This window comes from Microcebus murinus, chromosome 5, assembly GCF_040939455.1.
Source record: "Microcebus murinus isolate Inina chromosome 5, M.murinus_Inina_mat1.0, whole genome shotgun sequence".
Taxonomy (NCBI): domain Eukaryota; kingdom Metazoa; phylum Chordata; class Mammalia; order Primates; family Cheirogaleidae; genus Microcebus; species Microcebus murinus.
This window is the reverse complement of record NC_134108.1, coordinates 1,324,396-1,337,368: the sequence shown is the minus strand read 5'-3', so window position 1 is coordinate 1,337,368 and position 12,973 is coordinate 1,324,396. Positions and strand designations below refer to the sequence as shown.

The following is a 12,973-nucleotide window of genomic DNA, read 5'->3' as shown; positions in this document are numbered from 1 at the left end:
AAACCGTACCGGTGAGATTCATCTGCGCCCTGGGCCCTCTCGTGCTGAAGTAGATGCGTGTTTTGCCTTCCTATACCTCGTGGACACCTCATGCTGTGCGGGAGCCAGCATACACCTGGTGGGCGCTGTGGGTTGCAAAGGCCGCAGAGAACCCTGTGCACACAGTCCTCCCACTGGCCTGCCCCAGGGCCGGAGGCAACTGTCTCAGCAAGGCTGTGAAGGCCTTACGGGGACTGCCCTGCTCTGCTTCTCACCCTCGAAGAGTGAGGGTGCACCGCCTTTTGGCACAGGAGAAAATGTGTCCCCAAGCGAGTGATCCCCCGAGCGTGGGGTGAGCAGCATGGCCATGGCTCTGCGCTGGCCCCCCTTGGATGGGGCCGAGATGTAGCGGGCAGAGACAGCGCCAGGTCTCGGGGCAGCAGCTCCACGGTGGCTTGAGCTGAGACGAGCTCAGTGGCTCACTTGCCCCAGTGCTGCTCAAGGCAGAGCACTTGGGCTGTCACCTGTGGCCGCTACTGTTCTGCTCCGCACAGCACCTCTGATCCCCGCCAGGTGACTGAGGGGCCTGTGGTTCCAACTTTCCTTTCCGTTGAGCTGCATAGGACCAGCCTGCTGGCCAGTTCTGCCCCCACCACTGTCACCCAGTGCTCCTTACCATGCCTGCCTCTGTGAGCAGTTTCGGTTTGTGTCTGAAACTGGGACTAGCAAGACTGGGTGCCTGAGGCTTCTCCTAGTCCCCTGGGGGGCTGGCATCCTTGGCAGGGAGCTGGGGTCAGGGCAGGCTCTGGTGGAGACACAGGGACAGTCACTCTGGGTCCTCTCCAGGTGATTGGGTTGAAAGCAATGTGGTAGAGATGTGTGTTTGTGTGTGTTCTGTGTGCATGTGTGTATGTGCATATGTGTGTTTGTATGTGTTTATATGCCTTTGTGTGTGGTGTATGTAGTATGCTTATGTAGTATGTTTTGTATGTGTGTGTATTTGTTTCATGTATGTCTGTGTGGGTAATGTATGCTTGTGTGTGTCCATGTACTTGCATGTCTGTGTGTGTAATGTGTGTGTCTTTATGTGTCTGTGTATTTGTGTGCTTCTGTGTGAATGTTTGTGTATCTGTGTAATGTTCATGTTGTGTGTGCATGTATTCACATGTGTGTATTTGTGTTTCTATGTATGTATATTTTTGTTTGTGTAGTGTTTGTGTGTACACATGTATAATGTGTGTGTTTCTGTGTGTACTTATGCATGTTTCTGTGTGACTGTGTGTTTGTGTGTGTCTGTTTGTTTGCTTGTCTATATGTGTGTGGTGTGTCTTTGTGCATATTTGTGTGTCTGTGTGTGCACTTGTGTGTGTCTCTGTGTGCTTTTGTGTGTGTCTGTGTGTGCATATGTTTGTGTCTGCATGTACATTTGCATGTGTGTCTGTGTGTGCATTTGTGTGTGTCTGTGTGTGCATATGTTTGTGTCTGTGTGTGCATTTGTATGTATGTCTGTGTGTGCATCTGTGTGTGTCTGTGTGTGCATGTGTTTGTGTGACTGTGTGTGTTTGTTATGTGTCTCTGTGTGCATTTGTGTGTGTCTGTGTGTGCATTTGTGTGTGTGTCTGCATGTGCGTTTGTGTGTGTCTGCATATGCATTTGTATGTATGTCTGTGCATGCATTTGTATGAGTGTGCTGTATATATTTGTATGTGTGTCTGTGTGTGCATTTATGTGTGTCTGTGTGTGCATGTTTGTGTGTGCTGTTGCACAGCTCTGCTGTCTCTCCTTTCCACTGTGCTTCCTAGAAGCGAGTCCCACCTGACTCTGTCCTGTGTGTAAAATGCCCTTGCTTGCTCAGGGGCTGTGGGGGTGTCTGTCCACTGCCCACTGTGCCCCCGCTGTGTGCTGACGCAGACCACGCTCCTCACCTGTATCAGCACATGGACCTTTCAACGCAGACACGTGCCGTCCACATCCGGGAGACTTCCCCAAGTCGTCCCTTCAACGCTTCTCCAAGGGGGTGGCCTCCAGGGCCACCCGCCATGCCTGCCCTGGGTGACACGCCCGGGGAGCACGTGCCCTGAGTGTGGGCTGGGCTCAGTGACTCGCTCCTCACACGCAGAACACACACAGTGGCAGGTGCCACGTGGAGACCAGGTCACACGAAGACTGTGTCTTCCGTCTTGGCCGCTCTCCTGTACTTCCTTGGGTCTCTCGACTGGGGGCGGGGGGCCCACCATCTGGGAGGCCCCGTGGAGAGGCCACAGGTGAGGAGCAGAGGCCTCAGGAGCCCCACCGGGCCAGCCCTGGGGTGAGACCACAACCCCAGCCGAGGGCAGGAGGGGGCCCTGAGCTGCTGGAGCCAGGGACCGAGCAAAGCCACACCCGTTCCTCACCCACAGAAACCCCGAGGCAATAAATGCTGTTTCCTTCAGCGGCTAGTGTTTGGGGTAATTTGTGATCCTCCCCCCCAAAAAAAGGTAACTGATATAGCCACACATGGTGGTGTACACCGGTAATCCCAGCTACTCAAGAGGCCGAGGTGGGAGGATTGCTTGAGTCCAGGAGTCTGAGACCAGCCTGGGCAACATAGTGAGACCCCATCCCTACAGAAAAATTTAAAAGTTAGCCAGGCACGGTGGTGCATACCTGTAGCCCCAGCTACTGGGGAGGCCGAGGCAGGAGGATCGCTTGAGCCCACGAGTCCGAGTCTGCAGTGAGCTAGGATCATGCCACTGTGCTCCAGCCTGGGCAACAGAGCAAAACCCTACCTCTTAAAAAAAAACAAACAAAATAAGGTAACTAATACAGAGTTTGTTGCCCGAGAGGAGTGGCGCCAAAACGACCTCTAAAATATGGGAGTACTTTCCGGGGAGTGGGGGAAGGGTGCTGGTGGACGCTGGCCCTTGGGCGCACCGTCCCTAGAGCTCCGCAGGGGAAGCTGGCAGGAGGGTCCGGGAACCTTACCCAGACTGGAGAAGGGGGCTCGGTGACGCGGCGGGATGTTTAGCAACACTGCAGCCCGCCGTGCTGTGCAGACAGAAAACTGGGGGATGGTGAATGCTGATGAACGGGGTGAGGAAGCCCAGGGCGTGCCCAGTGTGTGCTGGGAGTGCCACGGTGCTAGCCGGTTCCCGCGGGGGGTGAGCTCTCTTGTTCTTCCAGCTCTCTTGTTCCTCCGGGAGGGAGCAACCGCCATTCCATGCCCAGGTCCCAGAGCAGGGGCAGGGACGCTGCTCTCTCCGTGGCTAAGGTGTTCCACTTTTTTTTTTTTTTTCATTTCTTTTTAAAGCCTGTGACATCCTTGTCGCTCTTGCCCTGAGCAGCCCCACCCCAGGATCCTTTATTTTAAGGACGCTCTGAGAACCCTAACCGCCCCCTTCGCCTTCCCCACCCCCTTCACTGTCGGGCCCCCCTCTGGTTTGCACCGCGTGCATCCTGTCCTTCCCTCCCCTCCTGCCTGTCCCCCTGCCCCCGGCACCTCCAGTGCCCTCGGAGTCTGAGTGTGCACAAGGCCGGACAGTCCACCGAGGCCGCTGGGCCGAGCACGTGGTGAGGTCTGTCGCCGCAGCTCTCGCTGGGGAGGGGTCCACCGTGGTTTCCGTGGGAGACCCCACTGCCCGTGTCTCCGCCTTGCTGCTTGGCGCTGGCTGGGTCTGGCTTCGTCTCGGGTTTTCCCTCCTCTGGTTGAGTCGCTGCCCGCTGGCCCGTCTGCTTTGCGGCAGCTTCTGGAGGTGTCTTGTGTGTCGTCTCTCCTTCCCCTGCTGTCCGTTTGTGCCTCAAACGCTGCTCAGTCTCGCTCTGCAGGTGCCTTTGCAGAGGGAGGGAGGATGTTCGCGCCCGTCTGCTGTCGGGACCTGGGGAAATCCGGATGCTGTTTAGACTCTTCTTTTGTTTCTCGTTAGTTTTTTGAGTTTTCGTTTTTGTTTGGTTTAGGGGGCATGCGTTTTTCTTATTTTGAAGAAAAATCATAAATCCAAGTATAAGACAGACCCATCGTTAGCTACTATCGTTGTTCCAAAGCAGAGAACAGACATATCCTATTTTATAAATTAAAAAATGCTCATTTCCCTTATATTTTAGCAACTCTGGGAAAGGGGGTACCTTAAAGGCACTGCTAAGAAAGCATTGGGTCGTAATTTAACTAGACGTATTTTTTCTTTTCATAAGGATAAATAAAATAATGGTGTGCTTCTATTGATATTGTTGTATATATTCTGATATTTTACAGGTGGAAAATAAATTAAGAATGTGAAATAAAATAGAGTCATAAAATTAGCCTGAAAAATTCTTAAAATAATAAAAAAATTCCTAAAAATGAATAATGGAATGAAAATTGCCTATGATGACCTGAATTGCCCATGGTAAATAGTAAACAAACAAAAAACCCGAAATCCAAGACTATGCTTTCTTGGCTAAATAATTTGAACCACACGTTCACGCTGAGCAGCCTTCCACATTATAGGCAGTCAGAAACTGCAGGCCCTTACTCACCCTAATTCTCCCTTGATTAAACATGAAGCTGATTAAACATGCACTGCAAAGTTCACTGCGTCGTCTGCTTCGAGCACAGATTTCTACGGTATCCTTGAACTAAGCTGCTTCCTTCCAGATGACAGGTGTGGTCCACGTAGCCACGGTTTCACCAGTTCCCAGTAAATCGAGACGTGTGTCCCATGGAACTGAAAGATGTGCATCCCGCCCCATCGCGTATGTTACGGGGGAATGACGATCAAAACTGGCTTCGTTGTTCAACAAAGTGCTTGAAGATGCTCAGACAGGTAAAGGAATGAAGAGTTAGGTAGCCCATGGAGGATAAATAAAGTTTCCAAGTGCCTGGGCCAATGAGACGAGACGAGCAGAGCGAGGCCGGAGAGTGGCAGGCAGGTGCTGCGCAGTTTCCACCTGCTCCCCCGCCAGCGCCCGCGGCCGCCCGGCCGACACGCCTGCACCTTCCGTCCCGTGGCCGTAGGCACAGACGTGCTGATCACCCTCCACCGTCCAGCCTTCTCCACGTGCACTTGGGTAGCTGTGGACACATTGCGAACATTCGGTGACCATAACGACCCCCTCTGTAAGCTGTAGGAGACAAACCTGTGTGCACCTCCCACCCGGAGTTGGCCCCTGCGGAGATCTCATTGGATTAACCGTGCTCTCACGGTTAAATCACTCACGGGTTTTCTTTGGGCAAGTACCATGTTCCCCGAAAATAAGACAGGGTCTTATGTTCCCCGAAAATAAGACAGGGTCTTATGTTTATTCTTCCTCAAGAAGACACCCTAGGGCTTATTTTCAGGGGATGTGCTATTTTCCCCTCAAAGCTTCAGCTTGCAGCACGCACAGGACGGCCGGGACCTGACAGGGGGAGCCGACCTTGTTGGTGGGGCTGCCCGCACCTTTCCGGTCACCTCTGGGATAGCAGCTGTCAGGACAGGGCAGATGAGAAAGGCTGCTCCTCTTCTTTCCCGCTCCGCGACGACATGCATGGGTTGTGCAGACGTGCCCGTCACTAGGGCTTATTTTCGGGGTAGGGCTTCTATTGTGCAAATGCTTAGAAATCCTGCTGGGGCTTATTTTATGGGTGGGTCTTATTTTCGGGGAAACACGGTATCTGAACATGTAGAACTAGGAATAAAATGGCCCCAAATCATGTAACTGAATCTCTACTTTTGGATACTGTTTTCCAGACATGAAAGGAGTTAAGAAATTTGCCTGGGATGGGAGCAAAACTAGCCAAGACCAGGAAGGTCTGGGCTTCCCTACCCGAAGCCAGGGCCCCTGGTATGAGGATAATCCAAGCCTAGTTGGTAAGGGCTGCCCTGCCAAAGATAAAATCTAGGAGGTGGTACGAGGACAAGAGACAAACATTTGTCACATTGCTGTTTCCCTGACCATGTTGCCCAGGACTGGGCTGTTTTCCTGCAAGGATTTTTATCTTTGTATGATGCATTTCAGGGAAGGAGGGTAGAGTTAATGGAACACCACTGTGGCCTGTGAGCTGGGCTGGGGAAGAGAGGGAAGGAGGGGGCATTGCTGAAGGGAATTGAAAGCTCTCTTTATTGGAGTATCTCCTTACACCGTGTTCTGTCGGTATAAATTGTCTCTGTGTGGTCCACGCTGCCCCAGAGTTTCCTGGCAAGTTGTATTTCTGTTGCCATTTTAAAGCTTTTTTTTCCCCCCTAAAGGCAGCCTCATATGAAGAAAGGAGGAAGGGACCCTTAGGTTGAGTTAATAAGGAAGAAAAATGCAACAGTGGTTTAGATCATCTGCGTTCAGAATAGGTTGATTGCTATAAATTTAATCAGCTCTTGTTCTGTTTCCCTGAACACACCTTGTGCCTTAATTAGCCTCGGTAGTGATCGGCTTTTATTAGCTCTGTAGCTGACATATTCTGCCAGTTTCATACGCTAATAAAAGCTGCTTCGTGAATGGAAAGGCAAACATGGCTTCTGGGTGTGATGATAACAACCGCGGATCTCGATAAGCCTGGGATGTGGGTAACGGCAGTCTCGGCCAGGTCGGTCATTTAGGATGGCATGCACCTCCCGCCCGGGACCGTGCGTCTGCCGGCGGCTTTGCGGGGATGGTTTTCACTGTGAACGTGGCAGTTTTGTATCTGGCTTTGTGAAACGGCTTTCTTAGGAAACATTAAACCTTAACTTGGGAAACTCTAGGATGGGATTGAAGTATTATCAGTAAGTAAAAAAAACAACTGCAAAGTGCTTGCTTACCTGTTTGGGGATGGTAGAGCTTAAAGAATATGCAAAATAGCGAGTTAGTAGATGAGTGTGTGAGCCCTGGGCGAGATGACCCATAGTTTCATCACATCTCGAAGGCCTTCATGATTTCAAACGTCTAAGAACTGATTATCCCCAGGCCAGGCAGCAGACTTTGGAACTCCGCTTCCTCGTGGTAGTTTTCAGACTCTTCCGCAGTTTCCAAGATGTGGAATATTCTGGGCGAGAGATCCCGGGCCCCGACATTGAGGTTGAGCTGAGTTCTGCTCCTACTCCTCCTGGCTATGTAGATCGGGGCAAGTTCTCTAATCTCCCAGGATCTTATTATTGTCATCTGTCAAATAATCCCTTTGTAGTTTCTGTGGGAGCTAACTAGATAATGCGTATAAAATTCCCAGCACATTCCGACTGTTTATTAAAAATTTCTGTTAAGAGCCTGAAAAGTATTGTCGTAAAACTTGTCCCAGGGCATTTTTTAGGAAGGAAGAAGAAACGTGTTTAGACCATTTTATGGAGCACAGAGACAAATCCGCATTCTCTGTTACTTGAGTATATGTCAGAGTAGGGAAGGCACAAATCCTCCGTCTGCCCTCCAGCGGGACTTCCTCCAATGTGGCCCAGGTGAGCTGAGCTCAGCGCGCTGTCTTCCCACTGCGGATGGGACGTCTGCTCTCTCTCTGGCCGGCAGGCTTTGGAGCTGCGGAGCACTGGCTCAAAGCTGGGACTCACGCGGGGATCGGGCACGGTCTCCCATGGGCCGAAGGGAACAAAGCCAAAGAAAGAAGCAGGACAGGTTGCCGGAGTGAAGAGCAAAGAGGACTGAGACTCCAGGGAGCCTGGTCCCCAGTGCGAGGTGCCCTAACAGGACGATGGCACAGAGCTCGCCTGGGAACTCCAAGGGGACTTTCTACTTAATTCCCAGGATTAGGCAGAAAGTAGGAGAAAATGTTGGTAAAACAAGAGATTGACGGGCGGCTGATGGCACGGGGGCCGCACTCCCAGTGTAGACAGCTGTCCGCGCCCCCTCACTCCCAGTCCGTCTCAACTGACGCTCAGAATGATGATGGAGAAGTTTCTGGAAGTCACTGAGTCAACAAAGAGGCATTCGATGAAACGTGCACTCTGCATGTTGAGGTGGGAAAATGGCTGACAGCATTTTTCTAGCTAGACAGGAATTAGCCAGAAATAATAATGACATTATATCATGTCTATAACAAGCATAAAATCCTTTTGCAGTTTTGCCATAGTAAAATAAATAGAAAAGTAAGCCGATATCCACGATAAAGCATTTTGCTAATGGCCTAGGAGGAAAAGTCAGCTTAGAAATGTGAGAACAGCAGAGTACTTAGGGACTAGCTTCTCTTGTTCTTCCTTCTTGTAACTTACACAGTGACAGACATTTAAATTTGGGGCCCATAAGCCATATTTCAGAATGGACACTGCATCGCTTATTGATTACACACAGACACACACACAGACACACACACATAGACACATGCACACAGACATATAGACACACAAAGACACACACAGACACATAGACACACATACACATGGACACACACAGACACACACATGGATACACACACAGACACACACACAGACACACACACATAGATACACACACACAGACACACATAGACACACACCCAGCTCTTCCAAGAGGAGGGGGCGTCTCCTGTGTCCCGGAGGAACTGTTTGGAAGCATCGAGCCGATCAGAGCCTGTGCTAGCTTTGAACCAAGTTAATTCACGTCCATATTCCTTCTGACGTGACGCTCACCATGCCAGTAATAACTTTCCCGGAGACGTACAAATGAAAGACAGACATAACTGTTTCCTAGCTTTTTAAATAAATGTATTGTTTCTCTCCATAAAAATGGGACCTGATTATCTCTTCAAATTCCATTCCTAGGATCTTTGACAAACTAAAATTTGGCTTTCCGGACTTGTGAACTTCTCCAGATTTTGAAGGGTTTTTGAAGGCTCAAACCCTGCCCAATCTGTCAGAGTCTTGGACAAATACAATTCATTTATCTTTTTGAAATTCCCAGAGGATCCTGGGGTTGATCCATGGAAGATGCTGAGATTCCTGGATCCAAGGAGCGAGGGCTAAGCCGCTCTCTCCCCACGCCTCCACATATCCGGACGAAGCCAAGCGGATTTGCCAGTATTGCAAGTTAATAACTGGATTCAGTTTCTGATTTTTGTGCTTAGGAGACCTGGCTAAGCCATTTGGCCTCTTTGACTTTTATTCCTCATCTGTAAAATGGGAGTAATTAAGGCTACCCCTTAACTGCCATTCCTGCAGTGGGGGAGGGTGAACAAACGGACACGTCTTCAATCCGTTGAGTTCTACAGAGACGTGCACAGTGTCAGGTATTTCAGCTATTGACTCACGGCACTCTCAGTAAAGTAGGGAGTAAAAGTTCTTTCATGGTTAAATACTTTTTAAAGGAGGCATGTCAGTTTTGAATGTAAATTTTCTTCTCTCGGTAATCTTAGCACTAAGTAGTGGTATGCAGCATTTATTTATTTTACCTTTTCTTTAATTTGTATTAAAGTTTCCTACCAGTGATCCTCGTTCACTTAATCCTTTGCAGCTGCTTTCCTCACCTGTGCTTCTGGACCTAAAAGCAGCCCCTAAAGAGTTTTATTATAATTTCCTTCTAAGTCCTCAAACCAGGAGGAATGTGTTTAAATACTTAATAGAGTCTCCGGGCTGTGGAATGTGAGGGGACACCTTGGAGTAGCCTCCTTCCAGAGGGGCAGGGTTCTTTCCCACCTCCCCTGCTGATGCACATCGCTTTCCCGATAAAACACGATAAAACGGGAAGCCTTCTCCCCGCCCTGCAGCAGTACGGGGAGGTTGGAGCAGGGTGACCTTCCTCTCCCTGCAGCCAGTCCCAGAGCTTGCACTGACAGCCTCCACCCCCAAATTCATCGCCAAAGCCGTGTACCAGACAACGAGGGATGAAAATCAGATTTGGATTTTCTGTTTTGTTCTTTCCCCAGTGCCCTGACCAATCAATTGATTCATTGTTCTAGAAAATCTTCGCTCTGTGGGCTTTCTGTGGGAGACTGAACTGGGCTTTTTCTTGCAAAGTTGCAAGCCTAGGCTAAGCTATTCCAGCAATGCTGTCTGCGTGGATGGTGTCCAGAGCCTGGGTGTGCAACACTCGCTCGGTTTCCAACGAGTCTCCACGGAGGAGTCTGCAGCCTCCGCAATCCGGGGCTCGCTGCATAAACACCTGGCAGGCTTGGACGGGGCAGTTTAAAAGCGGCCACATCTGTCCATGAGCCTCACCCACCCACATCCCCCTCCCCACCTTGCTGGGGATCAAGGCTGCAGTTCAAGCCAGACTTGGGTCTCCACCCCGCCGCCCCCACAGGGCGGATTAACCTGTGTCAAGATGCCAGAGCGCTACCCCACAGTGTTTTCTGGATGGCATGGGGTTCCAGCACCTTTGCCCAGAGCCAGCTATCAATCAGCATGCCTGAGAGGCGATATCTGGGGCTGGACCAGGTGGCATTAGAGCGAGAGGGCAAGGAGAACCCCCAAGGGGCTTGGGGCCTGGCCAAGGCTTCCTGTCAACCCCATGGATGAAGGAGGCTGGTCCTGACCATGCCCGGGGGCAGGAGGAGGGCGCAGTGTTCCCCTGCCTGAGCCTGGGAGCCCTGCCGGGTGGGCGCGCGTGTGTGAGCGCCAACAGGCGACACACAGCCCTCGTGGCCCCTCCACCCTGCGCTCTGCCGCCCCGCGCCCAGGGCGGTCTGTGGGCCCTAGCGCACCGCAGCCAAGCGGGCGCGGCGGCGGCGGGCGCGGGGAGGTGGGGCTGGGGGAGGAGAGGGCGGAGGGAGGCGGGAGCGAGGCGGGCGGGAGGGGAGGATCCGGGAAGTTCTAGGGGTATTTGACAGGAGCGAGGGAAGCCGCACAGGACGCCGAGGACCACGCGGAGCAGAGCAGAGCAGAGCGGAGCTGGTCAGGTCTGGGCTGCCTGGAGCGGAGCGGGGAGAGGACGGCAGCAGCCCCTCCACGCCCGGCCGCGCTCGCCCACCGGCTCACCCGGCTGCCGCGCCAGGGCGCAGGGCGCGGCCACTGCTCCGTGTGTCGCCCCGCGCCTGGCCACCATGCTGCTGCCCCAGCTCTGCTGGCTGCCGCTGCTGGCGGGGCTGCTGCCGCCGGCGCCCGCGCAGAAGTTCTCGGCGCTCACGGTAAGCCCGGCCCGCCGGGACCTGGCATTCCAGCGGTGCAGCCTCCCGCCGCTGGCCCTGCTGGGTCCCTGCGATCCGCCCAGACCTGAGCGACCCGGCCAGGGGCGCAGGTGGCCCTCGGGGCGGTGGTGGGTCCGCTCGCCCACGGGGCTGGAGCAGGTGGGGCCAGGTCGGGTCCTGCAGCGGCGCGCGCCCCTGGGGCTGCCAGGCCACCCGCTGCGATGGCTTCTGGGGACTCTTCCCTGCAGCGGGTTCCTCTGGTTCTATCCTTGGGGACTCCTACCTACCTGGGGCCCTGACCTGGCGTGCTGAGCTCTGGGTCCTTCCAGCTGGAGAGGAGTGGGAGTTTTGGGTGCGCTGGCGGGTTCACTGGTGGGCGGGGCCTGCGGGGTAACAGGCAGGTCTGGGAACCAGGCGCCCCTGGCGGGCTGTCTCGGGGACCCACAGGGTCAGGCGCCCATGCCGCCCCACGTGGCCAGTGTGTCTGCGCTAGGCTGGTGCGCCCCCCCACCCCACCCAGTGGGGCCCACTCCTGGCCCATCCTCCCAGGGAGTCTGTGTGAGCCAAGGAGAAGCAGATGGCATTAAAAAGAAAGATTATTTTTCACTCGCCTACGTGCTAATAGAAGAGCAGTCATGAGCGCCTTCCTTTCTTCTCGGGTCAGAAGCCGGAGGGAGGAGGCAGCTGCTCATCCCGCCGTGCCCTGGCCCCTCCCGGCCCCAGGGATGCTGCGCGCTCCCAAGCGCGTGGGTCACCGCGGTTGACCGCTGCGTGTTTGTCTTTCTTAGCTGCGAGCTCCGTGCGACAGCCTTGGCCCGGCCGAGGCGCGCGGTGCCAACCATGGAGCTATGTACAGGGGCTGAGCCAATTCCGGGCTGGCCAAGCCACCGTGGCCGCCCGGCCAAGGCCTGGTGTCTGCAGCCCCCAGCGCGGGCAGACCTCGTGGGCTTGCAGTGTTTGCAAAACCATAATTAATGCAATCTCCAGAAACGAAAACATTCCACTTAAATGTGTTTTTGAACAAGTGCTTGAGAAAACACTAAGGCGGAGAGAACATCTCTGGTGGGGAGACGCTTTTAAGTGGCCAGGGACGTGTCCTAAAGGTGTTTATTGTATGGAAAATAACAGCTGAAATGAGCTGTGGCCGGGCTCTGCTTTTCAGCAAATCTGGAGCAGTGGTGGGATCGTTTTCCTTTTCCTTTTCTTAGGTTCTTTCTTCCTTTCTCTTTCTTCCTTCCTTCCTTCCTTCCTTTCTTTCTTTCTTTTTTTTCTTGTAGCAGTGCTGGGGGAAGGAGTGCGTGAGTTCATTGTTCATACCTAAAATTCTTCTGCAGCAGGCCCAGGTCACTGCCTTGTGTCTCGCAAATGACTTGCAGATTAGAAACTGCCAAGTGGAAGCTTGGAGGGAGTTTTTGCAGGCTGGAGACCTTCTGTCTTCTCAGAGGGACCCCCAGAGAGCACTTACTGCCTGTGCTCACGCATGCAGACACATCCACACGCACACATGTGACACAAAACCAGACACCCCCCACACACACACCCACACACACACATCAATGGTGCAGAGAAACTGAGGCCAATTCTCAAGATGAGATTGTAGCATTTTCTCCCAGGGCTGTAGCAGCAGGTACCGCAGTTGCCACAGATTTTCTGAAAGTGCTAGGAGTAGTCTTCACCTACCTGCTGCCCTGGGGCGGGGAGAGGGGCGGAGCCTCCACCGCTGGTGGCACCTGGGAAAGAAGAACCGGGCAGTTAGTGATTAGGACAGTTTGGAAGGCCGGAGGCGTTCTTGTCTCTCCGCCCGCCCCTCCTTGCTTGGCTGTTTACTTTCACTCTCCCACCTGGCCTCTGAGATTGCCCAGGATCACCTGGGCTGCTGCAGTGCCAGCCACCTGTGGGGGCCACCTGTGCGGGGGACGGCACCCCCCCCCCCCACACACACACACACTGCACCCTCCACGAACACTCTGCCTTAAAATTCCATTCGCAGATACAATACTCTGCCACTTTCGCATCCAGGAGAAAAGTTTAAAGCATAAAATACTT

At 53.1% G+C, this 12,973-nt stretch overlaps 1 protein-coding gene across 2 annotated transcripts in view; it reads left to right on the top strand.

Annotated features, from left to right (window-relative positions):
* Positions 1–10,741: 10,741 nt before the first annotated feature.
* SMOC2 (SPARC related modular calcium binding 2) overlaps positions 10,742–12,973 on the top strand; it is a 154,495-nt gene continuing 152,263 nt past the window's right edge. For both annotated transcript variants that reach the window (XM_076002777.1, XM_076002776.1), the window contains exon 1: positions 10,742–10,927. In XM_076002777.1, the coding sequence (XP_075858892.1) occupies positions 10,844–10,927 (84 nt within the window). In that variant the 5' untranslated portion in view covers positions 10,742–10,843. The remainder of the gene's footprint in view (positions 10,928–12,973) is intronic.